At 43.3% G+C, this 25,252-nt stretch overlaps 1 protein-coding gene across 2 annotated transcripts; it reads right to left on the bottom strand.

The window, feature by feature from the left end:
- Positions 1–12,399: 12,399 nt before the first annotated feature.
- On the bottom strand, positions 12,400–25,111 carry LOC120045193 (receptor-interacting serine/threonine-protein kinase 4-like). Of its 2 annotated transcripts, none has more exons than XM_038990160.1 (8): positions 25,052–25,111; positions 18,230–18,521; positions 17,279–17,427; positions 16,963–17,012; positions 15,829–15,987; positions 15,510–15,616; positions 14,463–14,703; positions 12,400–14,254 (listed from the first exon to the last, which is right to left on the bottom strand). In XM_038990160.1, the coding sequence occupies exons 2-8, from the start codon at positions 18,485–18,487 to the stop codon at positions 12,948–12,950; spliced, it is 2,271 nt and encodes a 756-aa protein (XP_038846088.1). In that variant the 5' UTR covers positions 18,488–18,521; positions 25,052–25,111; the 3' UTR covers positions 12,400–12,947. The 2 variants fall into 2 exon arrangements, with proteins under 2 accessions (XP_038846088.1, XP_038846087.1); XM_038990159.1 differs by having other exon boundaries at positions 24,776–25,105.
- Positions 25,112–25,252: the final 141 nt, after the last annotated feature.

Raw genomic sequence — 25,252 nt, 5'->3', positions numbered from 1 at the left:
CTGGACTACCGACGTCACCTGCTCGAGGGGGTACTCAACTGGCCCCTACATCGCGACGTCCCCTGAATGCCCATCTGCTAGCCTGCTAACCGTGGCCCGCTTGCTGCTATCCGCGGCCCGCTAGCTGTCTAGAGCATATTGGACTGTTAGCTGAATAGATCCATCAGCCAATTTCTTGGGCCACTATACCTATTTTGCCAATTGGACTCGGACCCCTCTGCTACTCGGAACCCTACTAATCCATCACGACTGGTCTATCGACGTCACCGCACGCAGAGGCTAAAACAGACTTTCCTCCGCCGCAACATCCCTCTAAGGCCTTTCTGCTAGCTTGCTAGCCCCGGCTTGATAGCTGTCTGAATCGCCGTGTCTCCAGCCCAACCGCGCACTGGACCACTATGATCACTCGGCTATGCATGCCTCTCCCTAATATCAATATGCCTTGTCCATTACTGTCCTGGTTAGTGATTATTGTCTTATTTCACTGTAGAGCCTCTAGCCCTGCTCAATATGCCTTAACCTGTTTGGGCTGCAGGGGCAGTATTGAGTAGCCTGGATAAAAGGTGCCCATTTCAAACGGCCTCGTACTCAATTCTTGCTCGTACAATATGCATATTATTATTACTATTGGATATAAAACACTCTCTAGTTTCTAAAACCGTTTGAATTATATCTGTGAGTAAAACAGAACTCATTTTGCAGCAAACTTCCTGACAGGAAGTGGAAAATCTGAAATCGATGCTCTGTTCTAGGGCCTGCCTATAAATGTGCTTGATATGTATTAGTATACATGCACTTCATACGCCTTCCACTAGATGTCAACAGGCAGTGAGAGAAGAAATGGAGTGTATAACATGATCTGAGGTCGAATAAAAGCTCTTGGCATGACGTGACACCAATTTCCTGTTTTCTGGAACGCGCGAGAAGGGACCTGGTATTGCCTTCTGAAAAGCTGTCGTTATAGACAACTAATATCTCCGGCTTTGATTTTATTTGATAAATGTGACAATATCATCGTAAAGTATGTTTTTTCAATATAGTTTTATTAGATTATTGAAATTTTTTCGGGACGTTAGGCGTGTTGCTTTGTCTGCGTTTGTTCACGAAGGAGAGCTTCGCGCCACTTTGCTAGCTTTCCGTGCTAATTGACTGGAGAAGAGGACATTCTAAAACCAAACAACGATTGTTCCCGACAAAGGACCCCTTGTACAACATTCTGATGGAAGATCATCAAAAGTAGGACCCATTTTATGATGCTATTTCATATATCTGTCGAACATGTGTACTATTAGTTTGCGCCCAGATTTTGGGCACTCTCTCGCTATAACTAAGCTGGATGTCGTAATGAAGTTATTTTTAGAATTCTAACACGGCGATTGCATTAAGAACTAGTGTATCTATCATTTCCTATACAACATGTATTTTTTAGTAACGTTTATGAATAGTTATTTGGTCAGAATAGTTGAGTGTCATAAAAATATCCGGACATTCTGGGAAAAAGATGCTACGTTAGCACAATGTATAACCACTGATTTCAGCTCTAAATATGCCTATTTTCGAACAAAACATAAGTGTATGTATAACCTGATGTTATAGGACTGTCATCTGATGAAGCTTATCAAGGTTAGTCAAAAATTATATATCTTTTGCTGGTTTGTTACGATCGCTAACTTTTGCTGCTGGTAAATGGCTTGTGTTTCTGGCTATTGTGGTAAGCTAATATAATGCTATATTGTGTTTTCGCTGTAAAACACTTAAGAAATCGGAAATATTGGCTGGATTCACAAGATGCTTGTCTTTCATTTGCTGTACACCATGTATTTTTCAGAAATGTTTTATGATGAGTATTTAGGTATTTCACGTTGGTGTCTGTAATTACTCTGGCTGCTTCGGTGCTATTTGTGACGGTAGCTGTGATGGTAGCTGCAATGTAAAACTGATTTATACCTCAAATATGCACATTTTTCGAACAAAACATAGATTTATTGTATAACATGTTATAAGACTGTCATCTGATGAAGTTGTTTCTTGGTTAGTTTGGTTGGTTCTTGGTTAGTTAGGTTGGTTTTGTGCATGCTACCTGTGCTGTGAAAAATGTCTGTCCTTTTTTGTATTTGGTGGTGAGCTAACATAAATATACGTGGTGTTTTCGCTGTAAAACATTTTAAAAATCGGACATGTTGGCTGGATTCACAAGATGTTAATCTTTCATTTGCTGTATTGGACTTGTTAATGTGTGAAAGTTAAATATTTCTAAAAATTATCTTTTGAATTTCGCGCCCTGCACTTGAAGTGGCTGTTGTCATATTGTGCCTGGCTTCGGGCTTGCAGCCCAAAGAAGTTAACCAACCATTTAGTTCCACCTCCCACATATGCGGTGACATCACCAGGTTTAAACGTCTCTAGAGACAATATCTCTCTCATCATTACTCAATGCCTAGGTTTACCTCCAATGTACTCACATCCTACCATACCTTTGTCTGTACATTATGCCTTGAATCTATTCTATCGCGCCCAGAAACCTGCTCCTTTTACTCTCTGTTCCTAACTCTCTGTTCCTACTAGACGACCAGTTCTGATAGCCTTTAGCCGTACCCATATCCTACTCCTCCTCTGTTCCTCGGGTGATTTAGAGGTTAATCCAGGCCCTGCAGTGCCTAACTCCACTCCTATTCCCCAGGAATGACTTCTGTAACTGTAAAAGCCTCGGTTTCATCCATGTTAACATGCCTCCTCCCTAAGCCTCCTCCCTAAGTTTGTTTTATTCACTGCTTTAGCACACTCTGCCAACCCGGATGTCCAAGCCATGTCTGAATCCTGGCTTAGGAAGACCACTAAAAACCCTGAAATTTCCATCCCTAACTATAACATTTTCCAACAAGATAGAACTGCCAAAGGCGGCGGAGTTGCAATCAACTGCAGAGATAGCCTGCAGAGTTCTGTCTTACTATCCAGGTCTGTACCCAAACAATTTGAGCTTCTACTTTTAAAAATCCACATATTCAGAAACAAGTCTCTCACCATTGCCGCTTGCTATAGACCACCCTCTGCCCCCAGCTGTGCCCTGGACACCATATGTGAATTGATTGCCCCCCATCTAGCTTCAGAACTCGTGCTGCTAGGTGACCTAAACTGGGACATGCTTAACACCCCGGCCATCCTACAATCTAAGCTTGATGCCCTCAATCTCACACAAATTATCAATGAACCCACCAGGTACAACCCCAAATCCGTAAACACGGGCACCCTCATAAATATCATCCTAACCAACTTGCCCTCCAAAATAACCTCTGCTGTTTTCAACCAAGATCTCAGCAATCATTGCCTGCATCCGTAATGGGTCTGCGGTCAAACGACCACCCCTCATCACTGTCAAACGCTCCCTAAAACACTTCAGCGAGCAGGCCTTTCTAATCGACCTGGCCCGGGTATCCTGGAAGGATATTGACCTTATCCCGTCTGTAGAGGATGCCTGAATATTCTTTATAAGTGCCTTCCTCATCTTAAATAAGCATGCCCCATTCAAAAAAAAATGAACCAGGAACAGATATAGCCCTTGGTTCTCTCCAGACCTGACTGCTCTTGACCAGCGCAAATACATCCTGTGGCGTTCTGCATTAGCATCGAATAGCCCCCTTGATATGCAACTTTTCAGGGAAGTTAGGAAGCAATATACACAGGCAGTTTGGAAAGCTAAGGCTATCTTTTTCAAACAGAAATTTCATCCTGAAGCAAAAACTCAAAAAAGTTCTGGGACACTGTAAAGTCTATAGAGAACAAGAGCACCTCCTCCCAGCTGCCCACTGCACTGAGGCTAGGAAACACTGTCACCACCAATAAATCCACGATAATTGAACATTTTAATAAGCATTTTTCTACGGCTGGCCGTGCTTTCCACCTGGCTACTCCTACCCCGGTCAACAGCCCTGCGCTCCCCACAGCAACTCGCCCAAACCTCCCCCACCCAAATCCAGATAGCTGATGTTCTGAAAGAGCTGCAAAATCTGGACCCCTACAAATCAGCCGGGCTAGACAATCTGGACCCTCTCTTTCTAAAATTATCTGCCGAAATGGTTGCAACCCCTATTACTATCCTGTTCAACCTCTCTTTCGTATCATCTGAGATTCCCAAAGATTGGAATGCTGCCGCTGTCATCCCCCTCTTCAAAGGGGGAGAACTCTAGACCCAAACTGCTACAGACCTATATCTATCCTACCCTGCCTTTTTAAGGTCTTCGAAAGCCAAGTTAACAAACAGATTACCGACCATTTTGAATCCCACCGTACCTTCTTCGCTATGCAACCTGGTTTCCGAGCTGGTCATGGGTGCACCTCAGCCACGCTCAAGGTTCTAAACGATATCATTACCACCACCGATAAGAGACAATACTGTGCTGCCGTATTCGTCGACCTGGCCAAGGCTTTCGACTCTGTCAATCACCACATTCTTATCGGCAGACTCAACAGCCTTGGTTTCTCAAATGATTGCCTCTTCTGGTTCACCAACTACTTCTCTGATAGAGTTTAGTGTGTCAAATCGGAGGGCCTGTTGTCCGGACCTCTGGCAGTCTCTATGGGGGTGCCACAGGGTTCAATTCTCGGGCCGACTCTCTTCTTTGTATACATCAATGATGTTGCTCTTGCTGCTGGGGATTCTCTGATCCACCTCTACGCAGACGACACCATTCTGTATACCTCTGGCTCTTCTTTGGACACTGTGTTAACTAACCTCCAGACGAGCTTCAATGCCATACAACTCTCCTTCCGTGGCCTCCAACTGCTCTTAAATGCTAGTAAAACTAAATGCATGCTCTTCAACCGATCGCTGCCCGCACCAGCCTGCCCATCCAGCATCACGGTTCTGACTTAGAATATGTGGACACCTACAAATATCTAGGTGTCTAGTTAGACTGTAAACTCTCCTTCCAGACTCTCAATAAGCATATCCAATCCAAAATGAAATCTAGAATCGGCGTCCTATTTGCAACAAAGCATCCTTCACTTATGCTGCCAAACATACCCTCGTAAAACTGACCATCCTACTGATCCTTCGACTTCGGCGATGTCATTTACAAAATAGCCTCCAACACTCTACTCAACAAATTGGATGCAGTCTATCACAGTGCCATCCGTTTTGTCACCAAAGCCCCATATACTACCCACCACTGCGACCTGTACGCTCTCGTTGGCTGGCCCTCGCGTAATACTCATCTCCAAACCCACTGGCTCCAGGTCATCTACAAGTCTCTGCTAGTTAAAGCCCCACCTTATCTCAGCTCACTGGTCTCCATAGCAGCACCCACCCGTAGCACGTGCTCCAGCAGGTATATCTCACTGGTCACCACCAAAGCCAATTCTTCCTTTGGCCACCTTTCCTTCCAGTTCTCTGCTGCCAATGACTGGAATGAACTGCAAAAATCACTGAGGCTGGAGACTCATATCTTCCTCTCTAGCTTTAATCACCAGCTGTCAGAACAGCTCACAGATCATTCCACCTGTACATAGCCCATCTGTAAATAGCTCATCCAACTACCTCATCCCCATACTGTATTTATTTATTTATCTTACTCCTTTTCACCCCAGTATCTCTACTTGCACATTCATCTTCTGCACATCTACCATTCCAGTGTTTAATTGCTATATTGTAATTACTTCGCCACCATGGCCTATGTATTGCCTTACCCTACCTAATTTGCACACACTGTATATAGACTATGTTTGTTTATTCCATGTATAACTATGTGTTGTTGTATGTGTCTAACTGCTTTGCTTTATCTTGGCCAAGTCGCAGTTGTAAATGAGAACTTGTTCTCAACTAGCCTACCTGGTTAAATAAAGGTGAAATAATTAAAAAAAATGATGTCCAAACATGTGACTGGTACTGTACATGATCAAATGCAAATCTTAGAATAAACTATTAAAGACTAACAGAACCCACTGGATTCTCCAACCCCGAAAGGCCTGTGGTGTTGATGGTATCCTTAATTAAATGATAAAATATACAGACCACAAATTCCAATTGGCTATACCTAAAATCTTTAACATCATCCTCAGCTCTAACATCTTCCCCAGTATTTGTAACCAATGACTGATCACCCCAATCCACAAAAGTGGAGACAAATTTGACCCCAATAACTACCGTGGGATATGCGTCAACAGCAACCTTGGGGAAATCCTCTGCATTATCATTAACAGCAGACTCGTACATTTCCTCAGTGAAAACAATTTTCTTAGCAAATGTCAAATTGACTACCATATGACAGATCACGTATTCACTCTGCACACCCTAAATGACAAACAAACGAAAACAAAAGCAAAGTTTACTCATGCTTTGTTGATTTAAAAAAGGTGTTTGACTCTACTTGGCATGAGGGTCTGCTATACAAATTGAATGAAAGCAGTGTTGGGTGGAAAACATACAACATTATAAAATCCAAGTACACAAACAACTGTGCGCTTAAAATTGGCAAAAAACACAAATTTCTTTCCACAGGGCCGTGGGGTAAGACAGGGATGCAGCTTGAGCCCCACCCTCTTCAACACACACACACACACACACACACACACACACACACACATATATATATAAATGGATTGGCGAGAGCACTCGAACAGTCTGCAGCACCCGGCCTTACCCTATTAGAATCTGAAGTCAAATGTCTACTGATGACCTGGTGCTTCTGCCCCAACCAAGGAGGGCCTACAGCAGCACCTAAATCTTCTGCACAGATTCTGTCAGACCTGGACCCTGACAGTAAATCTCAGTAAGATAAAAAATAATTTTGTTTAAAAAAAGGTTGATTTGCCACAAATACAATCTAGACACCGTTGCCTTAGAGTACACAAAAACTATACATACCTCAGCCAAACATCAGCGCCACAAGTAACTTCCACAAAGCTATGAAAGATATGAGAGACAAGGCAAGAAGGGCCTTTTACGCCATCAAAAGGGACATCAAATTCAACATATTAGGATCTGGCTAAAAATACATGAATCAGTTATAGAACCTATTGCCCTTTATGGTTGTGAGGTCTGGGGTCTTTACACCACCCAATAATTCACAAAATGGGACACACACCAAATTGAAACTCTGCATACAGAATTCTGCAAAATCTCCTCAGTGTACAACGTAAAACACCAAATAAAGCACGGAGAACAGAATTAGGCTGATACCCGCTCATTACCAAATCCAAAATTGAGCCATTAAAATCTACAACCACCTAAAAGGAAGCAATTCCCAAACCTTCCTTAACCTGATGAGGACAGAAGGCGCTGTTGTCACTTTGGGGGAAAAACGTGCCCAATTTAAACGGCCTCGTACTCAATTCTTGCTCGTACAATATGCATATTATTATTACTATTGGATAGAAAACACTCTCTAGTTTCTAAAACCGTTTGAATTATATCTGTAAGTAAAACAGAACTCATTTGGCACAAACTTCCTGACCAGGAAGTGGAAAATCTGAAATCGATGCTCTCTTCTGGGTCCTGCCTATAAATGGGCATGATACCTATTAGTATACATGCACGTCATACACCTTCCCCTGGATGTCAAGATGCAGTGAGAGAAGAAATGGAGTGTTTATCTTGGTCTGAGATGGAATACGTCCTCTTGGAATGACGTGTCACCCATTTTTTGTTTTCAGGAAGGCGCGAAGTTGGTCCTGGATTTGCCTTCTGAATAGCTGTCGTTATAGGCGACTACTATCTCCGGCTTTGATTTTATTTGATACATGTGACAATATCATCGTAAAGTATGTTTTTTCAATATAGTTTTATTAGATTTTTGAAATTTATTCGGGACGTTAGGCGTGTTGCGTTGTGTGCCTTTGTTCAGAAAGGAGAGCTTCGCGCCACTTGGCTAGTGCGCTTGCTAATTCAAGAGGGAAAATGGACGTTCTAAATCCAAACAACGATTGTTCTTGACAAAGGACACCTTGTACAACATTCTGATGGAAGATCAGCAAAAGTAGGAAACATTTTATGATGCTATTTCATATATCTGTCGAACTGTGTACTAGTAGTTTGGCGCCCAGGTTTTGGCCACTCTCTCGCTATAAGCCTTATGTCGTAATGAAGATATTTTTAGAATTCTAACACTGCGATTGCATTAAGAACTAGTGTATCTATCATTTCCTATACAACATGTATTTTTTTGTAATGTTTATGAATAGCTATTTGGTCAGAATAGGTGAGAGTCTAATAGAAATATCCGCACATTCTGGGAAAAAGAAGCTACGTTAGCATAATGGATAACCACTGATTTCAGCTCTAAATATGCACATTTTCGAACAAAACATAAGTGTATGTATAACCTGATGTTATAGGACTGTCATCTGAGGAAGGTTTATGAAGGTTAGTGAAAATTAATATCTTTTGCTGGTTTATTCGCTAACGCTAACGTGCCTATTGCTATCGCTAACGTGCCTTGATGAATGAATGCGGTTGTGTGGTAGGCTATTGTAGTAACTAATATAATGCTATATTGTGTTTTCGCTGTAAAACACTTAAAAAATCTGAAATATTGGCTGGATTCACAAGATGCTTGTCTTTCATTTGCTGTACACGATGCATTTTTCAGAAATGTTTTATGATGAGTATTTAGGTATTCCACGTTTGTCTCTATAATTACTCTGGCTGCTTCGGTGCTATTTTTGACGGTAGCTGTGATGGTAGCTGCAATGTAAAACTGATTTATACCTCAAATATGCACATTTTTCGAACAAAACATAGATTTATTGTATAACATGTTATAAGACTGTCATCTGATGAAGTTGTTTGTTGGTTAGTTTGGTTGGTTCTTGGTTAGTTAGGTTGGCTTTGTGCATGCTACCTGTGCTGTGAAAAATGTCTGTCCTTCTTTGTATTTGGTGCTGAGCTAACATAAATATACGTGCTGTTTTCGCTGTAAAACATTTTAAAAATCGGACATGTTGGCTGGATTCACAAGATGTGTACCTTTCATTTGCTGTATTGGACTTGTTAATGTGTGAAAGTTAAATATTTCTAAAAAATATATTTTGAATTTCGCGCTCTGCCTTTTCAGTGGAATGTGGGAGGAGTTCCGCTGGCGGAACGCTGGAGCGGTAAAGGTTAACAAAGCCATCATCTACAGAGAGATGAACCTGGAGAAGAGTTCTCTAAGCATGCTGGTCCTAGGGCTCTGTTCACAAATACAAACAGGACACACAGAGCCCCAGGACAGCAACACAATTAGACACAACCAAATCATGAGAAAACAAAAATACAATTACTTGACACAGTGGAAACAAAAAAACAGAGCAAACTAGAATGTTATTTGGCCCTAAACAGAGAGTACACAGTGGCAGAATACCTGACCACTGTGGCTGACCCAAAATTAAGGAAAGTTTTGACTATGTACAGACTCATTGAGCATAGCCTTGCTATTGAGAGAGGCTGCCATAGGCAGACCTGGCTCTCAAAAGAAGACAGGCTATGAGAGGTTCTCTCTCATTTCTGTCTGGAAGTAGCTAGCAAGCTAGCCAACTTTAGCCAGTTAGCTAGGGTGCTTGACTGCCATTGTGAGGTCAGAACATTCGGATCAACCCTACTCCTTGGCCAGAGTGTCCAGTGTGCGCTCTGAATGCTCCAAGCACGAAATGCTCTGAATTTACAAAAGCCCAGCGCGCACTCTGAGCGCACTCTGGCACTACAGGGTGAATTTACAAACACACCCTTAGTCAAAAACATTTTGAATCTTAGAATGTCAAAAGATCAATAGAATTTGGTTTCCACAGGAACAATAGCAGACAGAATGTTCAGAAATCATTTGAATCACAACAAAACAATATAGTTCTCCCACCAGAATATTCTTATGTCATAAGGGCCTTCATCCATAGAACATCGTTGCCTCAGGAATGATGCCAAACAGAATGTTCAGAAATCACTTGAATTACAACAAAACCAAACGATCATTCACCATATACTCTTGAAAGAAAGTGACATGATTCAATTCCCAACCTCAAAAGACCAACTTCTTCCTGTCAGAATAACTGGTGGCCTCTCTCCAGGTGAGACCTAGCTATCTCTTGAACTTAATTGGTAGTTGTTCAAGTGAACGTAGCTTGCTTGGTAACCAAAATGTTGTGCTGTAAATTCAGGGAGAAACTTTCACACTGGGCTCAGACATCAGTTCATCGTTTAGTTTTGATTTACATTTGGTTGAGTTGTCAACTAACGAGAATTCATTGTGAAATCAACAAAAAATGTCACCATGTTATTGGATTTAGGTTCAAGTTTGGTGAAAAAAAGACAAAATTCCTTTTGGTAAAATGACGTCGAAACAACGTTGATTCAACCAGTTTTTGCCCAGTGGGTTGTTGACATTCCATATTCATCTCTGTCTAGTGTGTGACATGAGACAAATGAGCTCCTCAGCCATGCTGGGCACCACTTCCACGCAGATGCAGGCTCCATACATGTGGCCTCAGCAGCCCAAGGGGTCATGGGTCCACAGTCATGCCCAGGTGTACTACCCACAGACATGGACAGGGAGGACCCAGGGCTACCTATCCCATTCTGCCACCCAGACCCAACGGGTGTCTGCCCAGTACATGCACAGTGCGCTCTACTGGCTGCCTCAACACCAGCTACATCAAGACCAGCGTGCCACACAGTGGAGGCCTGAGTCAAACAGGATGGCCTACCAGGCTAGGGTCCCCTGGTCCTACAGGCAACACCTCACAGGAGGGCCCATGGATGCTAGGATGTATCCTATCTTCTCCACAGAGCCCCAACAAGCCCCCACTGGCCTCCTCCCTCAGGCCGGAGACAGCTGCACTCACCTGGCCCCTCACCATCAGCTTGGAGGTCCCTTCCAGGCAGGCTCCAACCACCCTCTGTTCGAGTTCCAGAGCTATAGCCTCAGGGCTGCAAGAGTCTCCCAGGCCTCTCTGACCCAGGTCACCGGCCCCAGTCTGTCCCTGCAGGGGTTAGGAGATAGTTCCATGCCTGCAGTCACCTCTCTGGAGGAGGCTATGAAGATTTTCCACTGTGAGTCTGAGGAGGAACCCAGCCAGCAGGCTGAGGCTGGGCTAAGTGTTCTGGTGCCACAGGGTGTGTTGTCCAGCCCCGCTCAAGAGGCTTCAGGCAGGGGTCAGTGTCCCTCCACCCTGGATCACTCCCTGGACCAGGAGGACCTAGATGGCTGTATGCAGCGCCTGCTGGAGTCGCAGGGATCAGAGGGGTCTGTGGGCATAGCCGCAGCAGGGGAGTCTGGCATGGAGTTCTTCTATGAGGTAGACAGCCTGGGCAGCCTGTGTGACCTCCAGCTGTTTGGACAGTGTCTGTCCAGCAGCAACACAGAGGAGGGCAGTGCCAACAACAACATGGATAACTGAAATAACCACATCTTCTATTTTCATGGTCATTCATTATTATTTTTTATTACAAAAGCATTATCATTAAAAATGGATTGTTGAAAAATCTTAAGGACTCATGACTGCTTCATTACTGAACTACCAAGTACTCTAGATTATATATTTGAGTGTGAAAATGATCTGCACATTGACACAATCAAAAGATGAAGTAGAGATGAGGGCCATTAAGAGGGAGCAATGAGTCATAGCAGTGTGTGTTATTCTCATGAGAGGCATAAAGAGTCAAATCCATTTAAATGCTCTACTTACTTATTCATCAAACACTACAAGGTTGGCACAGTGCAAATATAGGGAGTGTACTTAAATAACAAGCTACTGTGTAAAGTATGTAGAAAGGGTACAGTGAAGGAACATAATAGAATGCCATGATAAGTGAGGCGGAAGATTGCCGTTACTCAATCTTCCCCAGATTGAGTAACGGAGGTTCCACACCACTGAGGCTTTTGTAGGATCACGCAGCAACAGGTGACACACACAGACACACACAAACCCCACACACACACACAACCCCCCCCACACACACGCACACACACCAAAGCCTCTGATTACACAGAATTTACCACTAAACCAGGGCAATTACAAGGCTCGCCGGAGCTCAGCTCAGGAGGGCTTCAGACTCGGGTCTAAAGAGGCCTATCCCTGCAGGCGTCAACATCAAGGATGGAACGTTGGTTTAGGAGAGTGATGAAAATTTTAAATGGTCTGAGCCTGGAAAGGCAGGTATGTTCCCCCCTCCTCACCCCACTCCCCTCCCCACTCCCCTCCCACTAACCCACCTGCCTGGCCTGCGATCCCCCCCGAGAGCAGTTCCCATGGATGGTGCCAAGTTGAGAATGCTCTGTAGGGTCTGGGGGAGAGGCAGGCAGGAATGATAAGAGTAAAGCCGGCTGCAGATAGAGACATGCCCATTCTGCCTGGCAGTGAAGATGGCCATCATTCTTTCATTCACACATTTACAAGGGCACGTGGGTGGGTACGCACGCACACACACACACACACTTGTATTGACACTGTTGTTTTATTAGAGAATATAGCTTATGGACATGTTTAAACATACCAGCTACAGTAAGTAGATAGGAAAGGAAAATACAAATGGCATTCCACAGATAATGTCAACATTATTTTTTACCGGGGGCCATGAATGTGCATATGCAAAGTAGAAAAGCTACACTATTAAGGGAAAAACATGACATGGGTCTATATTTAACATAAAGGAAAAAAGTGATTTATATGAGCTCATGGTTCTATATACAGTATACATATTTACATTTAAGCTTTCCTTCTCTGACAAGATACCAAAGTAATGAAGGGTGGTAACAGGGGCTTTGAGAGGCCCAAATAACCAAAGAATCATAACATCTGGCAATGAATGATCAATCAAAGACTGCCATAAAAATAAGACACAATCAAAATACTATGTACAAAAGATATCTAATACAACTGCTGGTCTCTTTAGCTCGAGACACCTCTCCCATCACATCCAAGGGGAAGGGAATAGAAGAGATCCCTGACTGTTTTCAATTCCAGGACAGTTCTGTACAATCCAGTCACAGCGTGACTCCCTCCTCTGGACAGTCATTTCCTTCACGCTCCGTCAGTTTCAAGATTACAACCTTTCTCTGGAGACACTTGGCCAACGAGCTTTGCTGACGATCCAGAAGCTTTGGGTCGTCCTCTGCTGCTGGCTGCAGTGTGTCATGGGGGATAGAGTCCTGTGGTACTTCCTCTGGTAGGGGTATGGAGTCCTGTGGTACTTCTTGTGATACCTCCACCCCCTGGGCCAGCAGCATGCTGGTGATATCTGTGTAGCCTCCCCTCACAGCCAGGTGAAGAGGGGTGAGGCCCTGCTCGTCTGACAGACTGGCACCCTCAGGGCAGTGGACCAGAAGCTCTTTGAAGACCTCACAGTGTCCCCCTTCTGCCGCCAGGTGGCAGGGGGTACGCAGGTTTTGGTTGGTGCAGTAGGGGTCTGCCCCTTCCTCGATCAGCATCTTCACTGTGGGCAAGTGGCCGTGCTGAGCAGCGAGGTGAAGGGCGGTAAGGCCCTGGGTGGTCCGGGCCTGGATATCTGCATCATGCTTGACTAAGAGGCGAGAGGTGCTGGTGTGGCCTGTCTCAGCCGCCACATGCAGGGGGGTGTGGAGGCCCGTGGAGGTCACGTGGACGTCTGCCCCCAGCTCTATCAGGATCCTTGCCACCCTGTACTGCCCCCTATGGGAGGCCATGTGCAGCGGGGTGCGCCCATCAGTGGTCTGCCCATCTACGTCCGCCCCGGCCTGCTTCACCAGCAATTTGACGATGCCCAGGTGGCCCTGCCAGGCAGCCAAGTGAAGACCCGTCCAGTCATCTCTGCCCTTCACGTGGACGTCTGCCCCGCGGCTTAGCAGCACCCTGACTACGTTCTCTTGGCCATGCTGGCAGGCGATGTGTGCGGGTGTACGTCCCTGGGCGTCCGTCTCATTGATGGAGGCGCCGCGGTCCAGCAGTAGGCGGGTGATGGCCTCGTCCCCGTTCTGAGCAGCACAGTGCAGGGCTGTGTATTGGTCCTCGTCCCGGGCGTTGGCGTTGGTGCTCCGGCGGCCCAGCAGCAGCTCGGCCAGGCCCTTCAGGTGCTTCTCGGTGGCCAGGTGGAGGGGGGTGGAGCCGTGGGCATTGGCCAGGTTGGTGTTGGCATGGTTGAGGAGCAGGAACTTGACGGCCTCCTCGTTGGCCTGCGTGACGGCGTGGTGGAGCAGGCTGTAGCCGCCCTCCAATAGGAGGTCCACGTCCTGAGGCTGCAAGATCTTCATCAGCTTGGACATGTCTTTGGTACGGATGGCATCACACAGCTTCCTCCTCTGCACCTCCCCAGAGTCTAAACAACAAGGAGATAGAAGACACAGTATAGAGTCAGGGACAAAACCACAAACAAATTATCCTAAAGTTAAAGAGACACTTTGCATGCTCCAGAAGTCATTCAGAACTGTACTACTTATATGTACGATATAACACCATGAGAAACGAGAATTCCTGTCATCTGTTAAAGGAAACCATAGACAATGCCAAGGCACAGCCATTCTTACCACAGGTATTCTCTTTCTCAAAGGAGAGGGTAATGGAGTCTTGAGAGGAGAAGGCAGAGTCTACAGAGGAGATTCCTGACAGTCTCTTGCTGGTGTTGTCTTTGCTGGGACAGCAGTCCTCCTTCACATGGTCAAAGCTCCGAGATATCCCAGAGTCTACCTGGCTCAGCAGCTCTGATAGGCTGTAGTCTTTCTCTGGCAACATGGCAGACTTGGGCCTGACTGGCTTCTGCTCTTTATTCTGTTGGAGACACAGCTATGTTAGAAATACAATAACAAACCCCTTGACTCCTTGGCTCTTTGACAACCTTTATGTTGACATGTTGTTAAAACATCTAGTTATGTAGCTATGTATACTACCGTCCAAAAGTTTGGGGTCACTAAGAAATTTCCTTGTTGTTTTGCCCATTAAAATAACATCAAATTGATCAGAAATACACTGTAGACATCGTTAAGCTGCCAGTTGAGGACTTGTGAAGGGTCTGTTTCTCAAACTAGACGCTAATGTACTTTTCTCTTGCTCAGTTGTGCACCGGGGGCCTCCCACTCCTCTTTCTATTCTGTTTAAAGCCAGTTTATGCTGTTCTGTGAAGGGAGTAGTACACAGCGTTGTATGAGATCTTCAGTTTCTTGGCAATTTCTCACATGGAATAGCCTTCATTTCTCAGAACAAGAATTACCTGACTAGTTTCAGAAGAAAGGTATTTGTTTCTGGCCATTTTGAGCCTGTAATCGAACCCACAAATGCTGATGCTCCAGATACTCAACTAGTCTAAAGAAGGCCAGTTTTATTGCTTGTTTAATCAGCACAACAGTTTTCAGCTGTGCTAACATAATTGCAAAAGGGTTTTCTAATGATCAATTAGCCTTTTAAAATGATAAACTTGGATTAGCTAACACAACGTGCCATTGGAACACAGGAGTGATGGTTGCTGATAATGGGCCTCTGTATGCCTATGTAGATATTCCATTAAAAATAAGCCATTTTGAGCCACAACAGTCATTTAAAAGCAGGGGAATATAAGTGAATGGTATGTGTGGTTCTACCTGGTCAGTGGTTAGTCCATTGCAGTGGTTATTCTCAGGCATAGGAGTTTGGTTCTTGGACTCCTCTTGGGGTTTAGAACACAGCTCCTCGGCTTCTGATGTGATTTCTGCAGACAGAAGACAACAAAGGTCAGGTTTGATGTACAGAATAGCATCCCATGGTTTAAATTTCACCTTTTCAGAAAACTATATGTACAGTACATCATGACTTTGTGTATGTATTACTACACTTGAATTGTGTTCTTCCTGCTTTCAAGCCTCAAGATAAACATAAACACCCATCCCTTACAGGCATAGGCCCCATTGGGTCTCTACTCACCCTGGAAGCTGGGTCTGGCATCAGGTAAGGGGGCCCAGCAGCGCTGCATGAGGCTCAGGAACCCCGTGCAGGCTTGGGGTCGACTCCGGGGCACAACATTGAGATCGGGACGCACCCCTCTCACCACCTTCACCATGATCTGCAGGATGTTGTTCTCCCCTGGAGGAAATAGAGGACATAAAGATACAATCAACACAATATATAAGACATATTGATACACTTCATTAATTTCTCTACTGTTCATATGATAACTCAGTCCAAAAGGTGTACCAGGCCCCATTATACAAAAGACAAATTAGAGCCTGGATCATATCAATGAATTATGCCTTGATCGTGTGCTGGTGAAAGTATGGAAAAGCAACATAAACAAATGTCTGGGTAGGACCAATTCAAGTATGTACCCCTCATTATTATAATCTTTCTGTATGCTCAGATAAAGAAGGCATATAGATGTTTTGTTAGAGGGGTTGAGTTAAATGCCGGAAGACACATTTCAGTTGAAGGCATTCAGTTGTACAACTGACTAGGTATCCCCCTTTTCTTTCTCTCCCACACCAAGCCTGGAAAAACCTCTCAGGCTTTCTTGGTCATGGTATCTTTGTTATTAGGCACTGGGACCAGCCAGCAAGCCAGTCCATGATTCAAAGCAAACAGAGGCAGTGGAGTTAAGCTCAGATCACCCTGGCTTCTTTTGTAGCTTTAATATCATTCAATAGAAGGACGAGGAACATGGGAGGTGGATAGTGCTTTTCTAGGGCTTCCTTAATGGCGGACACAGGTGCCGGTGCCAAGGATGTCAATGCCCTGATCAAGAGCTTTCAATTCAAAGGATATGCCTGGGGAAAAAACACCTGTCAGCCTGCCTCCCTGGAATTCACCAGGTAAACACTCAACGGCACCGTCAATATGTGCACTGTGACTAAACGTCTGTTACCTTCACTTAGTGAGACGCAGGACAAACTAACATGGGTGGTCATGTCACAAGGAGTCTATGTGCTTAATCACGGTCCAGGAACCAGGCCTTTTGAGTTTAAGAAAGACTAGGAGTGAATCTTATAAGAAAAACCCTAAAGGACTACAACATGTCTCACACCAATCCTCAACCCATCCATACATTTCCTCAACATGTCTCACCTTGGTAAGGTTTCTTCTGTGTGAGAATTCCCCAGATGACTATCGAAAAGCTGTAACAGGAAGGGAACAACAGGTCAGTATCAAGGAATACTAATAAAGGTGATCAATGAGTGAACTCACTATGTGTTGTCCAAGCATAATTTATAACTGATTAATATACATTCATTTCATTTCATAGTGATTAAAACCAATGTTGTGAAAACAAACAATGGAAGGGAGAATTGAAAAAACAAACACCATGACTAAGCATTAAACAGACAACGTTCCACTCCTCTGGCAGACAAGGACAGAGAGAAGTGAAGGTGAAGAGGCTCACCTGTAGACGTCATGCTTAGTGTCTGACACCCTGTTCTTCTCGATGATGCTCTCCGGCGGCAGATAGGCGATAGTGCCACAGAACCCATCACGGCTGATTTCATCAACTCTGGATAGGCCGTTCCACCGGGCCAGACCAAAATCTGATATCTGAAGGGGAGATTGGAGATACAGAATATATCTTATTAAGACAAGAACCTACTTGATCTCTCCCTTTCCCATTTGTTGTCATGGCTATGGCTACCTATGACTAACTTTACCCTCAAGCTGATGGCTGAGCCCTTATTGTATTCTATGCATCCAGAGCCCTGATGAGGGCAGAGGCAGCCACGTCCTGTCCCAGTCTGAGGGTGCTTCCCAGCCACGTCCTGTCCTAGCCTGTGGGTGCTCTCCTTACCTCTCGTGTCAGGAGTTGAGGCCCTGTTTGACTGTGAGTTACATGTGTGGGCGAGCAGCTGAACACACACTCAGTCAGTGTTGGCAGAGTACTGTACTCAGCCTGTTAAGACAGGCCCAGGCTCCTTGTTTACATCAAGGTATTAAAACAGATGAGGTTCCCACCCATTTCTCCTCCACCTCCATTAGTCATCCAGTGGGAGGTAGGAGAGCAGGTGGGCTGGGAGGGAGACACCTTTCTGCCCGTAGCATGTGTGTGCAGCAGGGCAAAATGAAAGTGAAAAAAATATTTCCTCCCTCTATACATCTCAGCTGAAATTCACACCTGAGCAAATCCTATTAAAGGACATACCACATGAAAGCTCTTGAGTTTGGGCTGTTGTTTTAAAGATAATTTGGGTGAAAGTTTGCTAAATGCACACTATAAGGTCAAATCTGACTTTTCTATTGGACGGTGTATTGATTTTACATATTTATGTCTCAAATGTACAAGCACTGCCCACACAGTGCCCTGTACGAACTCCAATGAACACACCAAGTAACGGTTGTGTCTCACCTTGACATGGTAGTGTGCGTCCAGTAGGATGTTGGCAGGTTTTAGGTCCAGGTGCAGGAGGGGTGGGCTCATGCAGTGCAGGAAGTTCATTCCCACCGCCGTCTCGTGGATGATCCTGAAGCGCAGCTCCCAGGGCAGAGGCTCAGCAGCCAGCAGGGTCTCCAGGGAGCCTGTCTCCATGTACTCCATCACCAGGCCCTGGGGGTCGCCACAGATCCCATACACTGGCAGGATGTAGCGGAACTTAGCCGCCTCCATCTTCTTAGCCTCCTCCAGCAGCTCTGCTCGCTCCCTACAGAGGACATGCTTGTCTGTTATTAACTTACTTAGACTTCATCACATCAAGTGGGCATAAAGCCCTCGTATACCTGTCTGTTTAGACTGAACTACATAACTCATACAGATAACAGTGAATTTAAATGTAGCTGTCTTCATAAATCTGCCCATCCATCTACATCCCTCGATCCACAACAAATTCGTAAAATGCTGTTATTTTATCTTACTTACACAGGTATTCAAAGGCTTGTTAAAATAGCAGCACTTGAAAAACCTTTTACCGTCGACCCAAATTACACGAGGGAATATAAGGAGACAGCAAACTGAGACGCATGAGCTTTCCTATGCATTAACCCGTCTCTCTGACAGGTTAAATCAGTGAACCCCTGCAGACATGACGAATTTATGGGACAGAGATTCTCCAAGTATGGCAGCCAGGCAGATCTGTCCCAGCGACATTCCTCAGAGAGCCTAAGAATCCAGCTCGGTTTGGAGTTATGAACACAACAGACCTCTTGTTCCCTGTGCTCTTGTTGCTCAACCTTTGAACAATTATTTATTCATTACCTTTATCAGTGTTAGCCTGACTAGGCTAGCAGACGCAAACAGAGCCGTGTAGCCCATCACCACTGACCTCAGTATAGAGATCTAAAGAGAGGTGGCTTTGAAAAAAAACTTGGATAAACTGCTTAATCTCTTGAATAATGTGTGTGTATACGGTAGTGTCTTCACTACAAAGGCAATGAGCAACAACTTGGGTTTTCAAAGGATTCATTCAATATTAAATCAGCATGCTGATAAGATCTTAAAAAGTAAAAGGCTAAATAAACAATGTATTGTAGTCTCTCTGTCACTAAGGCAACCATTTCTTTATGTTTCGAGGGGGACAATTCCATGGTAATGAATTACGCTGAGACTCAATATACCAAACAAAAAACATTGATTTCAAAGTTTTTAAAAAAACGTACAACTCTATGCACAACCACTACTTTTAACAATTTCCACTGAAAAGTTTTCAAAAATACATTTACAAGAAGAACGGTGCAGATACAAGTTTTGTAACAGAAAACTGAGGGAGATTTACCGTAAATCTTCCAGTAAATGTTATTTTTTAATTAATTTACTGTGTACATTGTTCAAAGTGTCATTGTGCATAGAGTTGTACGGTTTGTTAAACTTTGAAATCAATGTTTTTTGTTTGACATACATTTCAAAGTGAAAAATTGGAGTCACAGGGTAATTCCGATATCGTGTAATTGCCAAGGGGTATATTACCATATCATTCAAGTTCAATAAAAGTGTCAGCCATTTCATTAAATAAATCTGACAAGCATGAAAAATCTGTGCAAATGTGTGGAGTTAGGAGAGTGTTTTACACAAGAGACTTTTCTGTTTCCATCTACACGGCACCAGTGTCTAACTCACACCACCTCCTCACCCCGACCCCCCACAAAAAATATAAAAAATACACTAATAACACTACCACTCGCACTTTACTTTATTCCCCCTTACTAGCTCTGACCTTGCTGATAGCTTTGAGGAAAAATGTACTTACAATGACTGTGATGTGGTTGTCCCACCTAGCTATTTTAAGATGAATGCACTAATTGGAAATTGCTCTGGATTAGATTGCCTGCTAAATTACTCAAATCGAAAAATCTAAAATGTACATTTCAGGCGGTCATTTCAAACAGCTCTTACACTAAAAGGGCATTATCATGATTTTCACAGTATTATTCCAACATCAGTGTGGAAATATATATAAAACAAGTTTGAGACAGGTGGGTCCACCCCAAAGTGTTGTGTGTCATGATGACACTCACATGTCTCCATCAATGAGAGAAGATTTGAAAGACAAGATGGCGGCATACACATTGTTGGATTACTTCATGGAGCTGGACACTGACATTTTAGAAGGTACATGTTTGGCCGAATCCAGAACAAAGGTAGTATCCCCAAGTTAAAAGTGTTTTATATATATTTCAACACTGAGGTTGGAATAATACTGTGAAATTGTGAAAATTATGATAATGCCCTTTTAAGAGCTGTTTAAAAAGACTGCCTGAAATTTCAACCTGTTTTGGTGGGATGGAGTTTTGGCCTGCATGGTGATATCACCAGGCGGTAAATTAGTTAGACTAATAAGAGAGTGAGTTCCAAACCTATTTTCTAATAACAGCTAGTTTATAGTTTTCCCTTCACCACAGTCCTAGCAAAATTCTTGCTTGAGAAATTGCTCTTTGCTATGAAGCTGTGTATTTTTGTTATTTTTGACCATTTTAATTTAAAACAAACAGTATGGTACTTAATTATTACCCCCCCAAAATAATTGGATATTCAGAAAAACAGTTGCATTGCACCTTTAAAGTTAGTTAAATTCTCTGTGCAATTCCAAACAGTACCTATCCTGTAACGGCTAATGGAGCATCACATGAGACCGTTACAATTCACTAGCTAGCTTGGAGTCAGAGGAGTGTGTGGAGGCAGGGAGCAGGCAGGCAAATTACAGTTCATGTACTTTGCAGATGTTGAGAGAAGATAACATCTTTAGCTCAGGTTCAGTGGGTGCCATGAGTCTAGCTTGGAGAAGGATGTCAATGCTTGTCATTGGCAAAGCTAAAGAACTTCCTCCTTGTGCTTTGTATCCGACATATTTTTCTTTGTGAATGTTTTTCAAAAGCAATAGGGTAGAGAAGTGAGATAAATGGTCATAGGAAGTAACACAATCAAACACAAATAAAGGAGTCAATAAACTCTGTTGTGTTTGTCTGCTAAAGGACGATTCCATGTTTAAGTCAACCTGAGAATGCACAAATAAAGTTAGTTATTTCCAAATGAAACCACATTCATAACTATCCTTAAGGTCTATGTTGGAGTTCGGGCTTTATTTGAAAAGTTTAAGTAGGCGATTGCATGAATTTTGACCATTACAGAGTAAGTAGGTGGCCAAGTCTCAAAAAAGGCTTTTCAGTCAATGATATTTCACGACTTAGTTAATGAAGCAATATATCCCAAATTGAAGTGTCTTGAGTTTTGTTTTGCGTGTTCTACAGTCTTGTAAAGGTGACTGGGACAGGCAATGTAACATCCATAAACTTTTTAATGAAAAGTAAAAAAAAAAAAACATACACTACATCGGTTCATCTTGAAACTTTCTCTTTAAAGCCAACTTTCATTAAGGTTTTATATGGTCTATAATTGGGATCTCTTTTCATTATCGTATCTTTTTTCAGCGTTATGATATCTGCACCTTCCATAACGGCTGTGGATGTGATGGATATTGATGTATCATATCTTATCTTCAGAAGCTTGTGCATTCAACACATTTTGTCTGCTTGTTCCGGGATGTATTCTTCAGACTTGTACTGAAGCAATTATTGATATCTTGAAAAGTGTGTGTTTTAGCTCAAATTCTCTTGGAAAATATATGCTGAAATGCATTTCTCATACATGGCAGTACTTTTTTAGATAGAAAGATGAGAAGAGTGTTTATCAACAATCTGTGAATAGTGCTGGACCCAGTTTCCCAAAAGTCATCTTAATAAGGTGAAGTTCATCGTTAGAACCATACGATTTAAAAAAAATAATGATTGAACCTTTATTTAACTAGGAAAGTCAGTTCAGAACACATTCTTATTTACAATGACGGCCTACACCGGCCAAACCCGGATAACACTGAGACAATTGTGCGTCACCCTATGGGACTCCCAATCACGGCCGGATGTGATGCAGCCTGGATTTGAACCAGGGACGCACACCATCTTGCACTGAGATGCAGTGCCTTAGACCGCTGCGTCACTCGGGAGCCCATTGGATCAAGGATCATATTGTTCTTAGATGAACTGAGCCTGTGTCTTTTTCAACTGAAAGCCCCCCAAAATATACTGACTTCATCCAGTGGCCAGAAAAATGCATTTGCACTATAGGGACATGTATATTGTTTTATTATCATATTTTGTTACAATAGTTCTGAAAAAAATGTTTTATACAAAATTGTAATTAAACTGTTGAAGGTTCATTTTGATATGAAGAGAAAAAAAATACCTATTAGGGTATGGTGCCTGGTCTTGTATGATATTTAGACTACCTGTTATTATGCAATCTTAAGGTACTATGCCTTCTGTTGACATTTTAAAAAACATTTTAAAAAATCATTCCGAATGACAACAAATTATAGATTTTGATCAAGAAATCTGTAAGAAATGAATGTCTATTTCAGACTCTGTGACATCCATAATGGAGAGTTTAACATCTATAACGCTTGTTTTTCCTTTCCGAAGTAATAATGTAAATTACAATCTTTTTTTAAATGAGCGTTTTTGTGTTCAGCTACGCCTTTCCGTCGAAAATGCAATCCATGTTTTGACCTAAGACTTACAAACTCACAGACATATGCTAATATGTCCCGTCTTCCCAAAAAGCTTGTCCATTTAATGTAACATCCATTCTTACTTGCTTCATTTCTCCAACATATCAATATTTACAAGTCCGCTTTTTTGGGGATACACTCCCCCCAAGGGGTACTATAGACACACACATCAAAAGTTCCATTTATATTCTTTTGTCCATTCTGTGAGACATTTAAGTTGGGATTTTGCGTGCTAATGTAATATCCATAACGCTACCCTAAATAACTCAAATGTAATACACTGAGTATACAAAACATTAAGAATACCTTCCTAATATTGAGGTGCACCCCCTTTTGCTCTCAGAACAGCCTCAATTCATCAGGACATGGACTCTACAAGGTGTCAAAAGCATTCCACAGGGATGCTGGCCCATGTTGACTCCAATGCTTCCCACAGTTGTGTCAAGTTGGCTGGATATCCTTTGGGTGGTGGACCATTCTTGATACACACAGGAAACTGTTGAGCGTGAAAAACCCAGCAGCATTGCAGTTCTTGACACAAACCAGGGGCGCCTGGCACATACTACCATACCCAGGCACTTAAATCTCTGAATGGCACGCATGCACAATCCGTGTCTCAATTGTCTCAAGGCTTAAAAATCCTTCTTTAACCTGTCTTCTTCCCTTCATCTAGTATGTCAAAGAATGAACAGGCGTTTGTAATGTTTTGTACACTCAGTGTAAGTGTCTGTGACTAAATCTCTCAACAAATTGTCAACAGCAAAAAGTTCAGCTTGTGGTCTGTGGGTATATTGCCTCAAGTGAAATTAAGTTTAGGAGCAACCTGATCCAATCATTGTATTCAAAGCTGTAAAAGCTCTCAAAACGGGGCCTCTTGAATACAATGTTCCAAACCTCATTCTCTGACACCTTCAGAAACATTAACTTGATATGCCACAAAAAAGTCAAATGCACTAATATTTCTCACTGCTGGTGAACTTAAATAACACTTGTTGTGCCAAAGGAATGAAAGGATATTGTACAGATTCTTTAGATAATGTGTTGTAAATCATTTACACATCCACTCCGCTACATTTTGAAATCAAGTAGAAAAGTAATATTGAAAGTAAATTAAGACTTGGTAGTCCTCTTTGAGGCTCCCAGAGGGAGCTGGGTCAGGGTGGTGACATGGCGTTCTACGGAGTGTTGTAAGAGAGGAAGGAGCGTGCTAGCATAATGTTGAACTTTTCCCCCCAGCACACCATGTTACACGCACACACACCCGGGACAACACCTGTCATACTGCTTCTCATAATCATGAGTCAAAACAAACATCATCACCAAACTGAAGAAGAGGTTACATTCCAGAGACATAGTGTAATGTCTGGCAGGGTCTCCTGGACAAAGGGCCAGGCATTAGAGTAAAGAAGACTGATCTGTTCGGCTAGCTCCGATAATTGTGGTGGTAATGCCACCAGGGGTGAAAGAGTCCTCTTCCCCACAGTATAGCAGAGCATGAGGGTGTATCACATAAAAAAATCTAGCCAAACATTCACAGGTGTACTGCTCAAGGGCCCTCCATCGTAACCGCATGTGAATGACTGCTAAGTGCTCACCTCAAAAACATCAACATTTACATAATAGAAATGTACCCCCATACATGTCCACCCTCCAGAACACACAAGATAATGAGTCTGTGACATAAGGCTGACTAAGTTTCCAGCATACGTCACACCCTCAGATAGATGAACAAACTCATAGAGAACTACTGCTTTTTAGTCTGAAGCCCACAGAGGATATCATACATTTAACATGTAATCTAGGCTTAAATACTTTAAACAACATTCTTCACACCCCCAAACAACATTCTTCACACCCCCACACACCATCAATCCCAGAATAAAAACAGCTGTCCAACATACTTGTCATCTACATGAAGGCAGGGCGGGCACTTGATAGCCAGCCATGTTTTCCACTGTACATGCCGGACTTTGTATACTTGTCCAAAGCCGCCCGAGCCTATCTTCTCCCAGCTCCCAAACTCAGAGGAATCAAAGGTTCTCAGCAGCCCCATATTCCCATGGGAAGGGTCCGCAACGTCCATATCCGTCTTTAGAAAGGCTTGAGTGGTGTTAAAATCCCCAAATCCTTATTGTTTTCCTCTCCAACACACATTCAGAAGAAGTAAACATACACACCTGCCTACCTACTGAGAGCTCCCTTCCTTGTTTTTCCCCTCTTGCCTAACTCAATCTGGCCCCTCCTTCTATTCAGGTGAAAGAAGGGGAAGAGCCTATAGTTGTGACATCATTTCCTGGATCTGGCCAGACAGACAGATTAGTCTTTCCAGGTAGCACACCACTGACCAGGTTTATCATTAATCTGAGTCCCAACTCTCT

The sequence above is a fragment of the Salvelinus namaycush genome, chromosome 3 (assembly GCF_016432855.1).
Source record: "Salvelinus namaycush isolate Seneca chromosome 3, SaNama_1.0, whole genome shotgun sequence".
Lineage (NCBI taxonomy): Eukaryota > Metazoa > Chordata > Actinopteri > Salmoniformes > Salmonidae > Salvelinus > Salvelinus namaycush.
Note: the sequence above shows the minus strand (reverse complement) of the source record. Positions and strands in the feature narration are given on the sequence as shown.